At 38.4% G+C, this 21959-nt stretch overlaps 1 protein-coding gene across 1 annotated transcript in view; it reads left to right on the forward strand.

The window, feature by feature from the left end:
* The first annotated feature begins 2343 nt into the window (after window positions 1-2343).
* PHAF1 (phagosome assembly factor 1) overlaps window positions 2344-21959 on the forward strand; it is a 149445-nt gene continuing 129829 nt past the window's right edge. Inside the window, exons 1-2 of the mRNA XM_053700334.1 lie at window positions 2344-2501; window positions 5326-5451. Coding sequence (XP_053556309.1) covers window positions 5388-5451 — 64 coding nt within the window. The 5' untranslated portion in view covers window positions 2344-2501; window positions 5326-5387. The remainder of the gene's footprint in view (window positions 2502-5325; window positions 5452-21959) is intronic.

The raw sequence follows: 21959 nt of genomic DNA on the forward strand, positions 1-21959 counted from the left end.
GCCATATCCTTCTAGGCACACTGAGCCACGGGTCCATGTCTGGATTCCCGCATCACACTTAGGGAGACTTCCCTAAGTGTCATAATTTGCATAAATAAAAAGAGAGAACCGCTAAACTTGGAAACGAACTATAGCATACTAGCTTGTTCTATGGCTAGTTACCACCGAAGCAGCCTCTTTTTGCTCAACATGTGCCTTTCACAAAGAACTTTCCTGAAGCATATCAGTCTGATCCTAACTTCACAGTACAGTCCAGCCCAGAAATACCAGGCAATCCCTCTCTGAACAAGAGAAACAGCAATAACCCAGACGTACGTTTCGGCCTATTGTGGGCCTCGTCAGTGAGGGGCAGCCATATCCCTCTAGGCACATTGAGAAACTGGTCCACGTCTGGATTCCTGCATCACACTTAGGGAGACTTCCCTAAGTGTCATAATTTGCATAAATAAAAAGAGATAAGCGCTCAACTTGGAAACGAACAATAGCATAATAGCTTGTTCTATGGCTAGTTACCACCAAAGCAGCCTCTTTTTGCTCAACATGTGCCTTTCACAGAGAACTTTCCTGAAGCATATTAGTCTGATCCTGACTTCACAGTACAGTACAGCCCCAAAATATCAGGCAATCCCTCTCTGAACGAGAGAAACAGCAAAACCCCAGACGTACGTTTCGGCCTATTGTGGGCCTCGTCAGTGAGGTGCAGCCATATCCCTCTAGGCACACTGAGCAACGGGTCCACGTTAAATTATGTAAACAAAAGAGAGAAGCGCTCAACTTGGAAACGAACAATAGCATAATAGCTTGTTCTATGGCTAGTTACCACCGAAGAAGCAGCCTTTTTGCTCAACATGTGCCTTTCACAAGTCTCCCTAAGTGTGATGTGGGAATACAGACGTGGACCCGTTGCTCAGTGTGCCTAGGGGGATATGGCTGCACCTCACTGACGAGGCCCACAATAGGCCGAAACATACGTCTGGGGTTTTTGCTACGTAAGGGACACAGGTATATAAAACTGACCGGTGGCGTTGGAGGACACTCTGACGGCGGTCAGCCTGATACGTAATAGAGTGCTGCTTCTTTTGCCGCTAGTGTGTGTGTTATTGCCTTTATCTGGGTAGAAGCCTTTTCTTATTTGGATATCCCCAACTGTTTGTGCACAGTTAGCATCCACCCTTAACTTGACTAAGTGATTTTGTTTACATTGTTGATATCGTTACAACTTTGGATGAGTTCTGTGGTGCACCCTCATATCCCCCTTTCTATATAGCCTACTATAGGTCCCCAGGTTGTTAGAATTGTGGGACCAATTATGACTTTTTAAATGTTGATAGATATAAATATGTATTACTGAATAAATGTGTGACTCAGCAGACTAATGTCCTATCCTAGTCTTGATTTACTTCTCAGCATGTGAGCTTTATTCTAGAATTTTAGAAAATTCTTATTCTGAATATTTACTTTTCTTTGTTCTATTTTTATATTTACATTATTTCTAGATTGCACCTGCTGAATATTATAAATATGGAGTGAGCAAACCACCCTTTGTATTGTTCTACTAGAGGAAGGTGCCCGGAATTGGAAACTTTTTAAACTGGTATGCTGTGTCTGAATAACAAAAGGAAATATTTGGGTTTATATCAATTTAAAATCTCAATGTTCATCTATTTTGACTTCCAGCTCCCTTTCATTGCAACACCTATGTCCATTCCTTCTTGCTTCCTCATTGCCCACTCTTCCCATTCACCTCAGCCCCAATTTATTGACTGTCCCCTATATTTGTCCAGTCTCATATTCTCACAAAAAGTCACCTTTCTCGACTTTCCTCAGATTCCATTTTTCTCTACTTCCATCACCAGTTCCCTTTTCCTATTCACTCCTCCCCTACACTGCGGTACTTCCACCTTCCCCAGCCCCTCTTCCCACCTCCCTTTCTATCCACCTTTTATCTGCTCCCTTTATCATTATTATTTTCAGTTATTTGTATTTTTGCATAATCCTCTACTAAAATGTGCACTCTTTTTGTATCCAACTCCCTTATCTGCTGTCAAATCTCCACAACCCCCGTCGGATTGGCCACTCTTTCCTATTCACCTCATACCATTCACCATCTATAGTGCCCCAGGGACCCATGATTTCCCATCTCTTTATGTCCATTTGTTTCTTCACTTCCGTGCTCCTATCGTATCTCCTGTAGCCCATACTCCATCATACACTTTCTTTCCCCATTCCCTATTTGCCAATCCTTTTGTTCTTTCATAACTCTCACCCATACCCCGATGTATTTACCCACAACCATTACTTGTCTCCCCACATTACAGTCCCTATCACTTCCCCTCCCATACAAACGTCACGTGTCGCTTTACGGCAGCTGAGAGCAGAACCGGAAGTTTTGCAGCAGCTACCGGGAGAGAAATAAACAGAGACCAAAACAGCAAGGGCTGAGACACAGGAGTTCCACGTACACCCTGGCGATATCTTTATTATAGCAACCAAGAGAGGGGGTAAGTGCGGACATACGCATTATATTCACTATATACACAGAGACAGATTTAGATTATGTAAATCTATGTGCCGGGGTTTAGTAAATCTATTTGTATCTACATACTGAAACTTTCATCATATGCACAGTTATACTGTATTTAGAGTGTGCAGTGCATTTATAGTGAAGATATATTTTACAACAGCTGTATACAGGGACAGCACACACACACTTGATGATAAGTATAATATTCCAATCACCTTTGGTATATATATATATTTTTTTAATTTATATCATAATTTTTTTTTTTAAATATGGCTTTGATATCCATAAGGATAATACTATCAGGATAATGTCATACTATATACTAATTAAATAAAGTTGATTCAAAAGTGCACACACACATACAACAGTATATGTGAGCACTAGTTTGTTTTGCTGCTGATACATACATATATATATATATATATATATATATATATATATATATATATATACACACAGTATATCAGTTGAAACAAGGTACATATATAAATAAACAGTGTAATACAGTACATGTAATTTGCATATAGTGGAAGCTACCCCCTCCTTGGCTTTGTGTTATAAATAGCTATCTAAATAGGTGTTCTAAAGATTACATACTTCTCTATTACCAGCTTATATTTAAATCTAATGTTATTTTATGCAGCAAGACCAGAGCGTAAATGAGATAGAAGTTTGTAAACATGATCTACTTTTGTGCAAGCTTCCCAATATTGTGCAATTCATTTTCTAACATTTCTTTGTACTGAATCATGACCTATTGCTTTCAAAAACACCTTGACACCTTTTATTTTTATATTTTCACTACTGGTTGTGGGGAAGATGTGAAATCACAGAAAAAACTGTGATCTTTTGTTAGTGCTTTAAAGGGCCATTATAGTGAAAATAATACATGCATTTAATATTATTACTATGGACCAGGTAAGTGTGTGCTTAAAGGGACAGAAAACCCTAAATATTTATTTCATGATTCAGATGGATTATACAATTTTTAGAAAAATTTTCTTCTATCACATTGGCTTCATTCTCTTGGTATCCTTGTTTTTGAAGGAGCAGCAATGAATTACTGGTAGCTAGCTGAACATACTGGGGTAGATTTAAGTCTGCCCTGCATCATTAAATGCAGACAGCATATGCTGTCAGCATTTAACATTGCACAAGCAGTTCTGGTGAACTGCTTGTGCAATGCCGCCCCCCTGCAGATTCGCAGCCAATCGGCTGCTAGCAGGGGGTGTCAATCAACCCGATCATATATGATCGGGCGGATTGCTGTCCTCTGCCTCAGAGTTGGCGGACGAGTTAAGGAGCAGCGGTCTTAAGACTGCTGCTTCTTAACTCCTGTTTCCGGTGAGCCTGAAGGCTCACGTGGAAACTGCTGAATCAAGCTCCATTCGGTGAGACAATAACATAAGGCAGATATGTGTAACCATCAATCAGCAGATCCTGACTCTACCTAGGTATCCATTTCAACAAAGGAAATCAAGAGAAGAAAACAAATTAGATATTATAACTAAATTGGAAAGTTGTTTAAAATAACATGCTCTATTTGAATCATGAAAGAAGAAAAAAAGAAATGGATTTCATGTCTCTTTTAACCCCCTCAAAAGTGGTGATTTTTCACCCTTTAACATTTATGTTTCATCAATCTATCTTTTGGATAAATTGTTATAAAATGCATATGAGCAATGTAAATGTGTACATAATAATATAGAAATTATTTGTAGTTGTAAGTATATTCTTTGCAGACTACAAACACAGAGTTAAAGCGATAGAAAGGTCAAAATTGAAATGTGCATGGGTTCAAAGTATTTTTTGCAATATACTTTCATTAGTAAAAGTGCTTCTTATAAAAGTTATTACTATTTTTCTGCAGCATATGCACCAATATTCAAACACCATGCTTGCTTAAAGAGCTAGCAGTGGTGTGTATTGCTTCTGAAGACATACTTTGTGTCATACAAATATCTGCTGATTCTGAGAATGTATAGTGGTGCACGGGCACTCACAGCATATGTGCGTATGCTGCAGAAAAACAGTAGTAACTTTTACAAGAAGCATTATTGCTAATGGAAATATATTACAAAAATGCTTCTATTACACCCATGCACATTTCATTTTTGACCTTTCTTTTCCTTTAAAGGGACAGTCAACACCACAATTTTTGATGTTTAAAAAGATAATCCCTTAAATACCCATTCCCCAGTTTTGCATAACCAACACTGTTATAATAATACACATTTTACCTCTGTAATTACCTTGTATCTAAGCCTCGGCAGACTGCCCCCTTATTTCAGTTCTTTTGACAGACTTGCATTTTAGCCAATCAGTGCTCCCTTCTCTGTAAATTCACGTGTATGAGCTCAATGCTATCTATATGAAACACATGAACTAACGCCCGCTAGTGGTGAAAAGCTGTCAAATGCAGAGGCGGCCTTCAAGGTCTAAGAAATTAGCATATTAACCTCCTAGGTTTAGCTTTCAACTAACAATACCAAGAGAGCAAATCCAAATTTGTGATAAAAGTAAATTGGAAAGTTGTTTAAAAATACATGTCCTATTTGAATTCTGAAAGTTTTTTTGGGACTTGACTGTCCCTTTAACTGTGATGTGAAATACAATTTCTCCTTACATTTTTGCAACCTAGTTTACTGGCTCCTAAACATGTATATTCCTGTAAATGTCCATAATGATTTTCTGAGTTTTAAATAGGATACTTCTGTGATGCACACATATGTACACATGTATGGTTAATATATTGAGAACTAGCGTTACTAAAGAGTCTCTTTAACTTGTACCTGTCACAGGTTCCAGACAAGTGACATTCTGGACCACAGCTGCACTCCTGGAGCCTTCCTGTCACGAGCCAATGCTTGATCTGGAGGTCGTACCAGAGAGATCCCTTGGCAATCAGCAATGGGAATTCACCTTAGGTGAGTGGAGTGGAAGTGCTAGTGAGGGGGTTAGTGTGACAAAAACTGCTATTGGAAACTGGCATTGTGGGAAATTTACTGTATGTTTACACCACTGTTAACGTGATCCTTAGTATTAATATTGTTCTGTGAATGGAAGACTATTAATGTATAAAAGATCCTCCAGTGTGTGTGTGTGTAATATCTCATGTGAGTCAGAAATCAGATACGTTCTTTCTTATTCAAATGTGCCACTGACCTGTCTAATCAGGGTTATGCTCCAGATTCAGTAATTGTCTTGATGCCAGAGTTTATTGGCAAACACATGTGAGATACATGTGACATACGGCACATGCTATTCAGATTGAAGCATTATGATTAAAATAAGACACAATCTAGTCATATCCGTGACTATTTCCAAGATCCATTTATTGTTGCAGGAAATAATAGGGGCTTGCAATTTTTCACACCCCAGACAACTTTTTTTTAAAAAAAATGTATTTTAAATTGCTTTTCAAAAAAGCATAAGTATCTTCCCCACACTTAAACACACAGCAAAGATTCTCCATCTGCCTGCTGATAACTTTTGTAAGCAATTGAACAGCTACATTATTTTGTGTTACAAATTTTTCATCAAAGCTCCCCACAATAACAAAATTACCGTAGCTTAAAAAGTGGTTTCATATATTTTTTTTGTACATGTAAATTCATTGTTTTTCAGAAAAGATATCAATTTCATAATATTATATTTAAATAAAATATGGATTCTCCTTTTACTAATCTTCCATACACCAATTCGATTTATTTATTTTTTGCTAAAAAGTGACTCAATTGTATCCAATGTTCCAACATTTATTTGTGATGATACAATTGTTTATATGCTTTTAATGCAAATACACACATTTTTATATAGGTTGCATTCAGAGCACTATTTTATTTGTTTAAATGTCATGTTTGTTTTTTTTCTGGTGTAGAATAGGCTTCCATTTGCATAAAATACAGGTTGTTGCATTTCTTTTTCAACGACCATGACAATTTCAGTATGACCATTATGGGTGTGTAGAATCAAGAAATACACGTCTATTGCCTCCGCTCATCTATTTTAAAATTGCTGATTATTTTAAAGGGGCTGAAAATATAAGATAAAACTTTGCATAAATGCAGTCCTCACAAGGAATAAGCTATACTAAGTCTGTAGAGATTTCTAAAATTAGAATTTGTTTAGCTAACAATTAATTTTGAAATGATCCTTTAGCTTCTCCCTCTTGTTTAAAAAGATAGATAATCCCTTTATTACCCATTCCCCAGTTTTGTATAACCAACACGGTTATATTAATATACATTTTACCTCTGTGATTACCTTGTATCAAAGCCTCTGAAGACTGTCCCATTATTTTAGTTCTTTTGACAGACTTGCATTTTAGCCAATCAGTGCCCTCTCAGAAGTAACTCTACGGGCGTGAGCACAATGTTATCTATATGGCACACATGAACTAATACCCTCTAGCTGTGAAAAACTGTCAAATGTAATGAGATAAGAGGTGGCCTTCAAGGGCTTAGAAATTAGCATATGAGCTTACCTAGGTTTAGCTTTCAACTAAGAATACCAACAGAGCAAAGCAAATTTGATGATAAAAGTAAATTGGAAAGTTGTTTAAAATTGCATGCCCTATCTGAATCATGAAATTTTAATTTTTGACTTGACTGTCCCTTTAATTAGCAATGAGGTTCTGCATAACAGAAAACAACTTGCTCCAAACCTGGTTGAATTAAAGGGACAGTCAAGTCTAAAAACACTTTCATGATTCAGATAGGGCATGCAATATTAAACAACTTTCCAATTTACTTTTATCACCAATTTGTTTTGTTCTCTTGGTACTCTTAGTTGAAAGCTAAACCTAGGAGGTTCATATGCTAATTTCTTAGACCTTGAAGGACGCCTCTAATCTAAATGCATTTTGATAGTTTTTCACCACCGGAGGGAATTAGTTCATGTGTTTCATATAGATAACATTGAGCTCATGCTCGTGAATTTACCATGGAGATAGCTCTGATTGGCTAAAATGCAAGTCTGTCAAAAGAACTGAAATAAGGGGGCAGTCTGCTGAGTCTTAGATACAAGGTAATTACAGAGGTAAAACGTGTATAATTATAGAAAGTTTGGGAGAGAGTGCAATTTCAAAGTGTTGTTTTTTTTGTTTTGTTTTGTTTTTTTACATTTTTTATTGAAGCCAATAAAGAATATTACAAACCATTAAAAGATTACATATAAAGATACTTTCGGCCAGATTACGAATTTTTCATTATGAGCTGTGCGGTGCTAACAAGCAGTTTTTTTCTCACCGCTCACTTACATGCAGCGCTTGTGTTACGGGTTTTTACAAACCCGGAGTTAAAAGACAAAAAGTGAGCGTAGAGCAAACTTGTGCTCCATACCGCACTCCAATACCAGCGCTGCTTAAGTCAGCGGTGAGCTGGTCGTACGTGCTCGTGCATGATTTCCCCATAGACATCAATGGGGAGAGCTGGCTGATAAAAAGTCTAACACCTGCCAAAAAGCAGCGTGAAGCTCAGTAATGCAGCCCCATTGATTCCTATGGGGAAACACATTATATGTTTACACCTAACAGCCTAACATGAACCCCGAGTCTAAACACCCCTAATCTTACACTTATTAACCCCTAATCTGCCGCCCCCGACATCGCCGCCACCTACATTATACTTATTAACCCCTAATCTGCCACTCTGGACATCGCCGTCACCTACATTACATTTATTAACCCCTAATCTGCTGCCCCCAACATCGCCGACACCTACATTATATTTATTAACCCCTAATCTTACGCCCCCAATGTTGCTGCAACCTACCTACATTTATTAATCCCTAATCTGCCGCCCCCAACGTCGCCGCCACTATATTAAATGTATTAACCCCTAAATCTAAGTCTAACCCTAACACCCCCCTAACTTAAATATAATTTAAATAAATCTGAATAAAATTACTATCATTAACTACATTATTCCTATTTTAAAACTAAATACCTATAAAATAAACCCTAAGCTAGCTACAATATAACTAATAGTTACATTGTAGCTAGCTTAGGATTTTTTTTTTTTTTTATAATATTTTTATTGAGGTAAAGAATAAAACAATACAAAGCAACCACGAAAAATAGACCCCCAACCCGTGGGGGCAAAGTACAGAAATATACATTACTGTTCATACACTGAGTATATTACTTAAATAATAAAAGGCATAAATAATAGCTAACAATTCAATAACTCTGAGTAGCAAAAAGCTAAAAGTCAAGGGTTATTCTAGCAATGCAATTTTACCTATGTGGTTAGTGGGCATATAAACTGACCTCAGATTTTTAAGATTTTGACATATAGGACCCTTTTTGGATCCCCACTATTTATAATCATTAGCAACAAGGGAAGGGGTAATATGTGTATGACTTATAACTGAAACATATGAATAGATAATGGGTTAGGTTTCTTAGAATCTGAGTTTTTCTGTTTATCTAATAAACATACATTTTTTAGGGAGGGCGAAGCATAATAGAAGGGTATCAAAGTTTCGTAAGGATAGAATTTTTTTTTTTAAATTAAACAGGGATCGTCATACTAGAATCTTCTCTAATCTCCAAGGATACATACATTTAAAATAGCTCTGTAATGTTACCTCTGGGGATGCACATAAGAACAGCTTATGAATGTGCATTCTATGCAATCAATAATGAACCCACCTACACATAGGGTTAGATAGATATAATGAATATAATGTTAACTCCTCCGTATAGGAGCTATGCTGCAGTGTAGGCAAGCGCTAGAGAAATCCAAGACTCATATGATAAAATATGACCGTGTTGGTTTCTAGGGCAATAACAATGGCTATGCTAATATGAGGATTTTTTATATTGGAAGTTGGAGAATAGGTGTTCTAAAGCTGATTTGAACTTGTCATAAGCAGATAGTATAACCCCTCTACTCCAACATTAGTATAGATATTTAAAGCTCTCTGGGTCTCCCACCTCTCTACGTCCCCGACTCAAGCTCCCTCCTAGCCACAATATGTCTATAATGAAAAAAAAACATATATTACTAATCTGGTTGCAATATAGAGACAAAGAGAAGTGCGCCATCCCGGCCGCAGATGGCACGTCATCAACAAAGTTAAACTTACATATAACCAGGCAGCTTGACAATAATATAGTTATAACTATAACGAGGAGGGGCGAAGGAAGGCAAAAGTAATATTATCGCTTATCATATGGCCACCATCCCCACACATAAAATGAATAGAGCTATAATTCACATTACTCCAACTTATTACCTGCTATATGAGGCCTACAGCCATCAAAAAATAATGACATTTGACCTTGGCCGGATCCCTCTATTTCAGCATCTGTATAGAGATTAGCATATACTAATTGCTTGGACATAGCCTATATAATTCATGAGAAAGTAAATTGTGTTGGAAATAACTGTTAGCGAGTTCAGCAAAGTTTATGAAAAAAACATTTAACAAATATTAACCCCTTAATGACAACTGACGTACCAGGTACGTCATGCATTAACAACCAGTTAATGACAATAGACGTACCTGGTACGTCAGTTGTCTAAGAGAGTGCTGGAAGCGATCGCAATCGCTTCCAGCAGCTCTCAGGGTATTGCAGTGATGCCTCCATATGGAGGCATCCTGCAATACCTTTTCAGAAGACTCCGATGCAGAGAAAGCCACTCTGTGGCCCTCTCTGCACCGGTAGCGATGGTGCCGGTTCGTTGGTGGGTGGGAGCATATCAGGGAGGCGGGTGGGCGGCCCATCGCTACCCGGCATCCGGTTCCTGTAAGTGCTATGTGCACGCTGGGTGCTGGGAGCGTGCGGGGGCGCGCGTGATTAGCTGGCCACTGACACCAATGAGAAGGGAAGAGGGGGGAAAAAAGAATTAAAAAAAAATAAATATATAAGGATCTGGGAGGGGGAGGGGGTGGGGGTATTGTGGGGGGCTGCTACACTACAGAAAACATTAAAAATTGCAAAAAAACCACTTGTTTTTGGGGCAAATTGGGTACTGGCAGACAGCTGCCAGTACCCAAGATGGCGGCAATTAGGTAGGGGAGAGGGTTAGAGAGCTGGGGGGGGGGGTCATGGAGGTTGGGGCTAAGGCAGGGGTCCATCACAGCTAAAACATTTTATTTTTTTTTATTAAAAAAAAGAAAAACTCCTTTTATTTAGTACTGGCAGACTTTCTGCCAGTACTTAAGATGGCGGGGACAATTGTGGGGTGGGGGAGGGAAGAGAACTGTTTGGGAGGGATCAGGGGGTGGGATGTGTCAGGTGGGAGGCTGATCTCTACCCTAAAGCTAAAATTAACCCTGCAAGCTCCATACAACCTACCTAATTAACCCCTTCACTGCTGGGCATAATTTACGTGTGGTGCGCAGCAGCATTTAGTGGCCTTCTAATTACCAAAAAGCAATGCCAAAGCCATATAAGTCTGCTATTTCTGAACAAAGGGGATCCCAAAGAAGCATTTACAACCATTTGTGCCTTAATTGCAGAAGCTGTTTGTAAATAATTTCAGTGGGAAACCTAAAGTTTGTGACAAAATTTGTGAAAAAGTGATTTTTTTTTTTTTATTTGATGACATTTGGCGGTGAAATGGTGGCATGAAATATACCAAAATGGGCCTAGATCAATACTTTGGGTTGTCTTCTAAAAAAAAATATATACATGTCAAGGGATATTCAGGTATTCCTGACAGATATCAGGGTTCCAATGTAACTAGCGCTAATTTTGAAAAAAAGTTGTTTGGAAATAGCAAAGTGCTACTTGTATTTATGACCCTATAACTTGCAAAAAAAGTAAAGAACATGTAAACATTGGGTATTTCTAAACTCAGGACAAAATTTAGAAACTATTTAGCATGGGTGTTTTTTGGTGATTGTAGATGTGTAACAGATTTTGGGGGTCAAAGTTAGAAAAAGTGTGTTTTTTTTCAATTTTTTCCTCATATTTTATATTTTTTTTTTTATAGGAAATTATAAGATATGATGAAAATAATGGTATCCTTAGAAAGTCCATTTAATGGCGAGAAAAACGGTATATAATATGTGTGGGTACAGTAAATGAGTAAGAGGGAAATTACAGCTAAACACAAACACCGCAGAAATGTAAAAATAGCCATTGTCATTAAGGGTAAGAAAATTGAAAAATGGTCCGGTCATTAAGGGGTTAAAACTGATATGAAAAGCCAACCGATTTAAAGGGTAAGTATTGGGTTAATTATTAATACCATAGGGTTGTTGAAGTACATAAATCCTAGCCCACTCCACACCTCTGGGATTTAAATACAGTCACAGTATCAGAAAACTGATCAGGGCAAAATACTGCAATTCGTAATCCGGAGGCCAGAAGTAGCTAAGCGTCATAATCTCACAAATCTGCTGCACACAGACAATCTCAGAGCTTCCATACAGATCTGAAGGTCGCAAGGGAACCCCCGAAGTCTTGACCATAGGAACAGTAGGCTTCCATACAGTAGATGTAGACTCTCTTGTCGCACTCGCAGCAATCCTCTCATGTTCCACTTCTGGAGTATCAACGAGCTCCATTCGCTCCCCTATACTCGACTCTCCTCCAGCAAAGACATCCTCTGTTCTCTCTCGCTCCAGCACGGAGAGTTGCCGAGGGACATTGTGACCCATTATTAAAAGGGTGAGCTCTCTCTTAAAGTCCCGTAGTGCTGCATCCATAGTATTATAGAAAGCCTCCATGTCTGCAATCAATGCTGCGTCACACGGGTATAAAGATGTCCGCTCTCTACTACCCTCCTTATTACAGTCCAAATACCTTAGTAGACAGCTCTTTTCTGTCAGAAAAATATCTCTTGGATGTTCCTAGATTGTAGATTCACACTATAGATATTCCATAGATCCCTTATTATTCCTGAAACATTAGTTTGATATAATTTTAGCCGCAGAGCTCCTTCAGCACACGTCTGCTCTGGTCTGCAGCTAGCTTCGCCCCTTAGGGTTTATTTTTATTTTACAGGCAAGTTTGTATTTATTTTAACTAGGTAGAATAGTTATTAAATAGTTATTAACTATTTTTAATAACTACCTAGCTAAAATAAATACAAATTGATCTGTAAAATAAAACCTAACCTAAGTTACACTAACACCTAACACTACACTACAATTAAATAAATTCCCTACATTAAATACAATTAAAAAAATTAAATTAGCTAAATCACAAAAAACAAACACTAAATTAGAGAAAATAAAAAACAAATGACAGATCTTTAAACTAATTACACCTAATCTAATAGCCCTATCAAAATAACCCCCCCCCCCCCCCAAATAAGAAAAAAAACCCTAGCCTAAACTACCAATAGCCCTTACAAGGGCCTTTTGCGGGGCATTGCCCCAAAGAAATCAGCTCTTTTACCTTTAAAAATAAATACAAACAACCCCCAACATTAAAACCCACCATCCACACAACCAACCCCCCAAATAAAAGCCTAACTAAAAAAACCTAAGCTCCCCATTGCCCTGAAAAGGGCATTTGGATGGGCATTGCCCTTAAAAGGGGATTTAGCTCTATTGCAGGCCCAAAGCCCTAACCTAAAAAATAAACACACCCAATACACCCTTAAAAAAAAATCCTAACACTAACCCCCAAAGATTCACTTACCGGGAGAAGTCTTCATCCAAGCGGCAAGATGTCCTCAAGGAAGCCGGCAGAAGTAGTCCTCCAGACAGGCAGAAGTGGTCCTCCAGATGGGCAGAAGTCTTCATCCAGACGGCATCTTCGCTCTGCGCCGGAAGGATGAAGATAGAAGATGCCGTCTGGATGAAGACTTCTGCCCCTCTGGAGGACCACTTCTGCCGGCTTCCTTGAGGACATCTTGCCGCTTGGATGAAGACTTCTCCTGGTAAGAGAATCTTTGGGGGTTAGTGTTAGGATTTTTTTAAGGGTGTATTGGGTGGGTTTATTTTTTAGGTTAGGGCTTTGGGCCTGCAATAGAGCTAAATACCCTTTTAAGGGCAATGCCCATCCAAATGCCCTTTTCAGGGCAATGGGGAAATTAGTTTTTTTTTAGTTAGGCTTTTATTTGGGGGGTTGGTTGTGTGGGTGGTGGGTTTTACTGTTGGGGGGGTTGTTTGTATTTATTTCTAAAGGTAAAAGAGCTGATTTCTTTGGGGCAATGCCCCGCAAAAGGCCCTTTTAAGGGCTATTGATAGTTTAGTTTTGGCTAGGGTTTTTATTTTTTATTTTCATAGGGCTATTAGATTAGGTGGGTTTAGACTTAGGTTTAGGGGTTAATAAATTTAGAATAGTGGCTGCGATGTTGGGGGCGGCAGATTAGGGGTTAATAAGTGTAGGAGGTTGCGGCGACATTGGGGGTGGCAGATTAGGGGTTAATAAGTGTAGGTAGGTTGCAGCGACATTGGAGGCGGCAGATTAGGGGTTAATAAATATAATGTAGGTGGTGGCAATGTCCGGAGCGGCACATTAGGGGTTAATAAATAGAATGTAGGTGACGGCGATGTTAGGGGCGGAAGATTAGGGGTTAATATTATTTAACTAGTGTTTGCGAGGCGGGAGTTCGGCGGTTTAGGGGTTTATATGTTTATTATAGTGGCAGCGATGTCCGGAGCAGCAGATTAGGGGTTAATCATTTAATTTTAGTGTTTGCGATGTGGGAGGGCCTCGGTTTAGGGGTTAATAGGTAGTTTATGGGTGTTAGTGTACTTTTTAGCACTTTAGTTATGAGTTTTATGCTACAGCGCTGTAGTGTAAAACTCATAACTACTGACTTTAGAATGCGTTACGGATCTTGTTGGTAGAGGCTGTGCCGCTCACTTTTTGGCCTCCCAGGACAGACTCGTAATACCGGCGCTATGGAAGTCACATAGAAAAAAGGGTTTACAAAGTTTACGTAAGTCGGTTTGCGTTAAGGCCAAACAAGTGTGTGGTACACCTATACCTGCAAGACTCGTAATAGCAGTGGGCGTAAAAAAGCAGCGTTAGTTTACCTTAACGCACAACTCTTAATCTAGCCGTTTGTTAGTTATTTTACTTAAGTGTAATGAGCACCACCAAAAAGTCAATTTTCACAAGGTCTTAGTCCCTGTGGAGGTTCTTCATGTCAGCTGAAGAATGATAGTCATGTATTTTCCGTGGCACTATTCAGTGCTAAATCTGTTCAATTAAATGTCCTTTTCATATATCCTGTTATGTCTTACTTTGTTAGGGGGGGTGTGTGCAATGCTCAAATATTTTATTTGTAGAAGTGTTAATGACATTGTTCTTGTTTCCAGATATTTAGTATCATTTTGTGTATTTCGACTGAGCCGCTTCTAATATAATGATACCTTTCCAACTGTAAAAGTGTCTACTTGTTTCGCACATTCACTGAAGGTAGGGATTGTGGTGGATTTCCAGTGTCTGGGGATTAAGATTTTTGCGTAATTTATCATTGTTAGTAGCAGTTTTTGTTTCGCGATGTCTTTTTTAGTTTTGGGAGACTTGTAAAAAGAAGTATCTTAGGGTCTCTAGGTACTATAGTTTCTAGGATTTTACAGAAATGTGTTATTGTGTCTGCCCTAAATTGTTGTAGTTTGGGGCAATCCCACCATATGTGTTGAATAGTGCCCTTTTCTGTGCAGCCCCTCCAGCATTTACCCGAGGAGGTGGGGTACAGTACTTTTAGTCTGGTCGGAGTCAGATACCATCTTGTTAGGTATTTAAAGTTGGTTTCCTGAACCTGAGCTGAAATAGATGCTGTTTTGTTGTTAATAAATATGTTTTTCCAGGTTTTTAGTGTCCGTTCCAGGTCAAGTTTTCTGCCCCATGCCTTTGTGTATGTCGGGAGGTGGTCTGCATCATTTAGTAGGAGTTTCTTATAAAGAAAAGATATTAAGTTGGAGAGGGACTGTTTCGCTATGTATTGTTTTTTAAAATCAGTAATTTGTCTGAGTAGTGATTTCCTGTGCCTGTGTGAAGTTATGAAGTGGTTTATCTGTGCGTACACCATCCAAGTTAGAGGTATGTCTGTTTCTAATATATCCTCCAACTTTTTAAAGTTGTGTTGTTGTGTCAGGTGGTGTATTGTATTTTTCTTAATTTGTTGACCTGTGTGTGAATACGGTCTCATCAGATTCAAAGGCAGATCAGGGTTGCCTATGTATGGTATCATTGGTGATGCCGGCGTGGATATGAGTAGAAGTGTGGATGATTTTATCCCAGACTACAAAAAATTCCTTCATAAGAGGATTATCGTCTATCAGAGAACGTCTATCTTTTTTTTGCTATCCATGCCAAATATCCTGGGTTGTTTGTGTGCAGTATGGATCTGTCTATCTGAATCCATTCAAATAATGTTTTTAAACTAAACTGGTGCAGATTTTACAAGTTTCTACAAATTTATTATAAATTACTCACCTGGAGGATTGCATTAGTACAGAGTTTTTATCTAGCATTGAGAGCTGTCAGTGGTGTGTACTGTGTATTGAGTCATTGAAGAGTTAACTTGGGTCATACAAGCTACCACTATGACTATCTGAGAAGGTGTGGCGTTTGAATGCTGGTGCATAGGGCACTCACAGCATGTGCGTATGCTGTTGAAAAATAGTAATACATAATACTAGAATAATTTCTTCTAGTGGAAGCATAATGCAAAATGGGCATTTTAATTTTATTCTTTCTATCCCTTTAACTGCTTCAATACACATCACAAGCCAATCTCATCATGTGGGAGGATTGCCAGTAAGAAGCGTTTTTTGTTGATCTCCGCACTACAAGCTGGGGATAGTTGGTGGCCTAGTGATCAGCACTCTCAATCCTTACAACAGCAGTGCTGGTGACATTGAGCAGGTTCAGGGGGTATGGAGCTTATGCAAGGTGGTGGCAGAGATAGGATTGTAAGGAATACTGAAAGGGGCCAGTGGTATGTGCTTCTTTATCCCCATAGACTTTATGTTCTTTTGTTGATAATTTATTATTTTTTTCTAAAGGTTTGTGATCGACCACTAAGTACTGGAATCAGTAAATAACAGGTAATTTGCTATAAATATATTTATATTTTTTTATTTTCAAAAAGTAAATTGAGGCAAGGTCAGAGGCACTAACACTGGAACAAGGTGAACCACAATGTCGGGGCAGGAAGTGGATTGTGAAGCAGCCTTTTATAGGAGAGCTGATTGCAAAACTACATGCAGCTGACGATCATGTGGAGCCAGAGAGCAGTCCACTGAAGGTAACACGTCTTAAAAAAACTTAAAGAGAATGCAAAGCCTTCTGGTGCCGCAGGTACAGAGAAGAAGGCTGTGAATCAGGAGTCCTAGGTTCAAATCTGGGCATGTCTGTGACACAATGAAACTGGATGGGGGAGGTTATTGAAACCCCTTAACATCATTTGAAAGAGAAACACCTTCTCTTTCAAATTGGGGTGGTCTTGAAATAAACAAAAAAAAAAAACTGCGTACAGAATTTCAATAAAGTTTTTATGATTACGGGCTTTGTGTGCCCAAAGCTATTTACCTGTCTATATGCTTAAATAAACATTTGGATATAATTTAGTGCTGAGGATATTGCACTTTTTGTAATAAAGTTTTTATGGACATTACAACATTTCAGGCTACAATAACCCCTTACTTACGCATGATTAAGTGCTTATTGTAGCTCAAAACGTTGCTAACAGAACACCTCAAGAAAGGGACTGTCCATTTTTAACAGTGGTGCTGTCGCTTTATGTTGAGCTAAATCCTGCACATAACCATGAAATTTCCATAGATCGATAATGGCAGTACAATGGGTCGAACTGAAGAGCTCAGTGACTTTAAACATGGAACTGCCATAGGATACCACTTTCATGATTCTGGCCTCTAACAGGATGGTGCCCAATAGCAGTGTTAGCAAGAAACTGGGTAGATTGCATAGCAATAGAGTGGAGACTCAAATATATGCAACAGTCCTGTTTATTTGGAGAAAGTTACATAGGCATATAGCAAGTAATGTCCTGAAATAGTTTATACTGGGAAACAGGTACAAGCAAGAGTTAACAGAAGAAAACTGTACAAACCAGTATAGCTGATGTTCAGGTGCAAGGTCAGACAGACAAGAGCCACATGTAGACCAAGGTCAGTCCAAGATTTAAAGGAAGGCAGCAAGTATACAAACTTAGGCTGGGTCACAGGCAGGCAATCCAGCTACAAACGGGAAGTAGGAACAACTAGTACTCTATGCCAAAGCAAAGAGTAAAGGCATAGGCTGCTCAGTATGTAGTCTGAGAGCACTACCCTGATTGTCTAGCATCCAGAGGGGGTGGAGCTGGGAGACACACCTGCTGAAGACAATATTCTTCTACAAAGCCCTCAAGTAACAATTCTCTAGTGGCACAAACAGAGCAAGCTGAACCTGGAGTTCTTGGTTCTATCCCAGGGCACAGAAAGTGAAGTCACCATTGGCCTCCCCATCACGCAGTTTGCATTTTAGTACAAACATATCTTACAGAATCTTGACAGTAAGTGCTATTACTGTGAAGTGGAAGCATCTAGGAGCAACAGCCACTGAGTTATTAAGTGGTAGACCACTCAAACTCACAGAGTGGGGCCACTGAGTGCTCAAGCACATAGCATGTGATTATCTCCTATCATTGGTTGCATCACTCCCTACTGAGTTCCAAACTGCCTCTGTAATTGTGCGTCAGGAGATTCATGAAATAAGGTCTCATGACCAAGCTGTACACAAGTCTTGCATCGGTTGGAGTGATGTAAAGCACGTCGCCACTGGAGCAATGGAAACATGTTTCTGGAGTGATGAATCATGCTTCACTATCTGGCAGACTGATGGGTGTGGTGGATGCCAGAAGAACGCTACCTACTGGAATGCATAGTGCCTACTGTAAACTTTGGTGGAGGAGGGGATAATGATCTGGGGCTGTTTTAAGGGTTTGGGCTAGGAACCTTAGTTCAAATGAAGCGTCATCTTAATACAACAGGATACAAAGACATTTTTGACGATTAGGTGCGTCTAACTTTGTGGCAGCAGTTTTGGGAAGGCCCTTTCCTGTTCCCCTGGGCACAAACCAAGGTCCTTGAAGACATTGTTTGTTGTGGAAAAACTTGAGGGGCCTGCACAAAGCCCCAACCTCAGCCCTATTGAAAACCTTTGGGATGAATTGGAACTCTGATTTCGAGCCAGACCTTATCATGTCTGATCTCACAAAAGTGACCAACTACTGTATTTGCTGTCCCTGAATCCTTAGTGGCCTTCTTGGTGTTTTTAACTTTAATGATGAACCAACAGTAAAACTTATAATCCACAGTATATGTTTTCAAGGGACATAAATGAAGCATGTTACTTTCCACCAACAAAGCAATGAGATATGCCTATTAACCAGTAAACTATCCGTATTTAAGACCCATTTGTACACAGACCTGCACTTCCTGTTAGCTTCAAGATCAACATAAACAGCTTTATATAACATTTTTAATGCAAAACATATTAAAAAGACACATAAGTTGCATTACAATTACACTGCTCCTTTTACGGTGACCGTTTAACCCTCCTCACAACAGCACAGCCATCCCAATTCCACTAACCTTATGAAGTAGAATCCCATCCACCATGTGAAGTCAAGCAGGGAACTGCTTCATCTAACAGCGCCATTGCATTGGCCTAAAATAGAGAATTCCATGTAAAACTATCAAAACAGTTCAGTTTAGTGCTGGGGCAGCCTGTGCATTACCTCTCTGAGTGCTGATCACTGGCTGTCACTTTGACAGCAGCCTGTCTGGCTCTGCTGTCGGGGTGGAGCAATTGCCCTGTTGCCGCCCCCCCCCCCCCCCCCCCCCTGTTCCAATACTGACTCTACTCACCTATTGCCTTATTTGGAGGAGCCAATCTGGGGTTTAGTCCACAGACAACAAGGCTAGCCACTGTCATAACATACAGTTAATATAAAGTAAATAGTTTTTGCAGTTGTTTTTTTATAAAGCCACTAAGAGATACATTTGTAGCAAAGTTAGCCTTGATAATTCAGCAGGGTGCATTTCTAATCCTGATAATTAGAAATGGCTCAATTTTAAGAGCTAAATTACAGGGGGTGCAAAATAAATAATGAGAATATATTGTCATATCATTACACATGACTAAACAGTTTTATATAAAAAAATCTCAAGGTGTTTACTGTCCCATTAAAGGAAAAATATTTTTAAAGTACAATGTCCCTTTAGCATATTTAGATATTGTTTTACATATGTATGATATTACATTTTAGTTTTCTGTTTGAGAAAGGGACATTAAAGTAATTTAATTAAATATTAATGGGAAGTTTATAGAACTTGCCTATTGACTGTTGTAAGGGCTGTTATATCCCTTTAAGTTTGATACGATTTTATGTTTTAGAAACATAAGCTAAATAGTTTTGGAGTTTTTTTTACGCCTTAATCAAACTATATTTATCTTATGCCAGGTGATAATAAAAAAGAACTTAAACAAAAATGTTATGCAAACAATTACTATTGTTAAAGGGACAGTCTACAATAGAATTTTTATTGTTTTAAAAAATAGATAATCCCTTTATTACCTATTCCTCAGTTTTGAATAACCAACACAGTTATGTTACTACATGTATTATCTCTGTGATTACCTTGTATCTAAGCCTCTTCTGACAGCCCCCTGATCACATGACTTTTTTATTTACTATCTATTGACTTGCATTTTAGTGCTGTGTTGTGCCATATCTTAACTTCTCAGGCGAGAACACAATGTTATCTAAAGGGCTCACATGAACTAGCAGTCTCCTGTTGTGAAAAGCTAATAAAAAAGCATGTGATAAGAGGCTGTATGTAGTGGCTTAGAAACAGGCAGAAATGTACAGGTTTTAATAATGTTATAAAATCTATTAATATAACAATGTTGGTTGTGCAAAGCTGGGAAATGGGTGGAAAAGGCGTTATCTATCTTTTTAGCAATGACAATTTGTGTTGACTGTCACTTTTTAATAAAAATAATGCCATCAATAAAAAGGAACAGATCAATTGTGGGCATTATTTCTATACCTACATTTTTTTTTAATTTCCCTATTCAGAGTTTTTCAAGTGGAAATTATCTGTAGATACAATAGACCTAGACAGTCTTTTTCTGACTGGTTCACATATATCTCAGTGCTCAGGGGAAAAAAGGTCTTTTTGTAACAGTGATCGACAGATATACACACCCGTTAACTTGTAGAAGTTTTAGATTTTTTTTTTTTTTTAATTGACTTTTAGCAGTTTGGAGTGCCTGTTGCTTAATTGTTGTTGAAGTGCCTGTTGCTAAATTCTGTGACCAAACGACTATTGCTACAGAATTTTCAGATCTATACAATTCCATCAACAGAAGAGCAAAAAAAAATATTTTACCAGCAATAGAAGATGATTCATTGGGTCCTTTAGAGCAGGACTATGGAACTTAGGAGCCAGCAATAATTTGTTTTAGAAGCCAGGCAAAGGGTTTTATGTTGTGATATACGTTAGGAGCCAAAATTTCTAGGTGGTTTCCTGGCTCTGAGGTTTGTCAAACCTTCCATAAGACAACTGACTGATCATAGAATGATTGGTGATTGAGTCCCAGTTCACATTTTTTTTTTTAAATCAACTTTATGTCAAAAGAAAATATTTACAGATTTTGGAGACGCAGCTCCATCAGTATGTATACTAAAGCCAATTCCATTTTCAAAGTTTAAAATTAATATACAAGAAAAAGAAAACAGTCACAGTAATAAAAGAAACTTGTAAATGTTTCATTTAGACTGGGTCTATAAGGTGTGACGTATGAAGGAAAACTTGACTATAACAAATGACTGGAGGTCTCTGCTTCAATAAACGTGGCTATTGTTCCCATGGTTAGGCTGTTAGTGATAAGAGGCAATGGTGATAGCTCAAGATGTGATTGTATGTCTTAACTCCTGAATTATAAATTAATGTAACTCCTATAACTTTAATGTGATGTAATTGTCCAATTGTGTGGTCATTTCGGCATAAATATCCATTTTGTCATTCTTCAGATAGTAGTAATATTCCTCCAAATCCAAGAACTCAGAAATTCTCTGGGTCCAGATAGCTAAATGTGGGACCTCTCTGCCTGTTCACAAACATTTTATAGTTGGAGACTGGTGATCCTGAGTGACAGACCTTATGATCCCAATATGTATAACTTAGATCAGATTTACTGATACAATGTATAAAGAGCGCCTAAGATGAAAGGCTAAGGTGACATACAGATGTGTATAAAAATGTACATACATTGATGCTAAAGATTATGTGGAGAATGGATAGAGTCTATGATATATGTGATCCGCCAATAAGTGAGTGACCCTTATGTGATCCGAAAGGGGTTAGAAGAATCCAAAAAATGTAAATGTGAAGAAAAAATAAAAAACAATTGAAGAAAAAAAATGAAAAACTTTTTAAAAATGTAAAAGATATAAAAAATAGGGAGAAAAGGGAGAATAAAAAATATTCTTGGGAAAAA

The sequence above is a fragment of the Bombina bombina genome, chromosome 1 (genome assembly GCF_027579735.1).
Source record: "Bombina bombina isolate aBomBom1 chromosome 1, aBomBom1.pri, whole genome shotgun sequence".
In the NCBI taxonomy this organism is placed as follows: domain Eukaryota; kingdom Metazoa; phylum Chordata; class Amphibia; order Anura; family Bombinatoridae; genus Bombina; species Bombina bombina.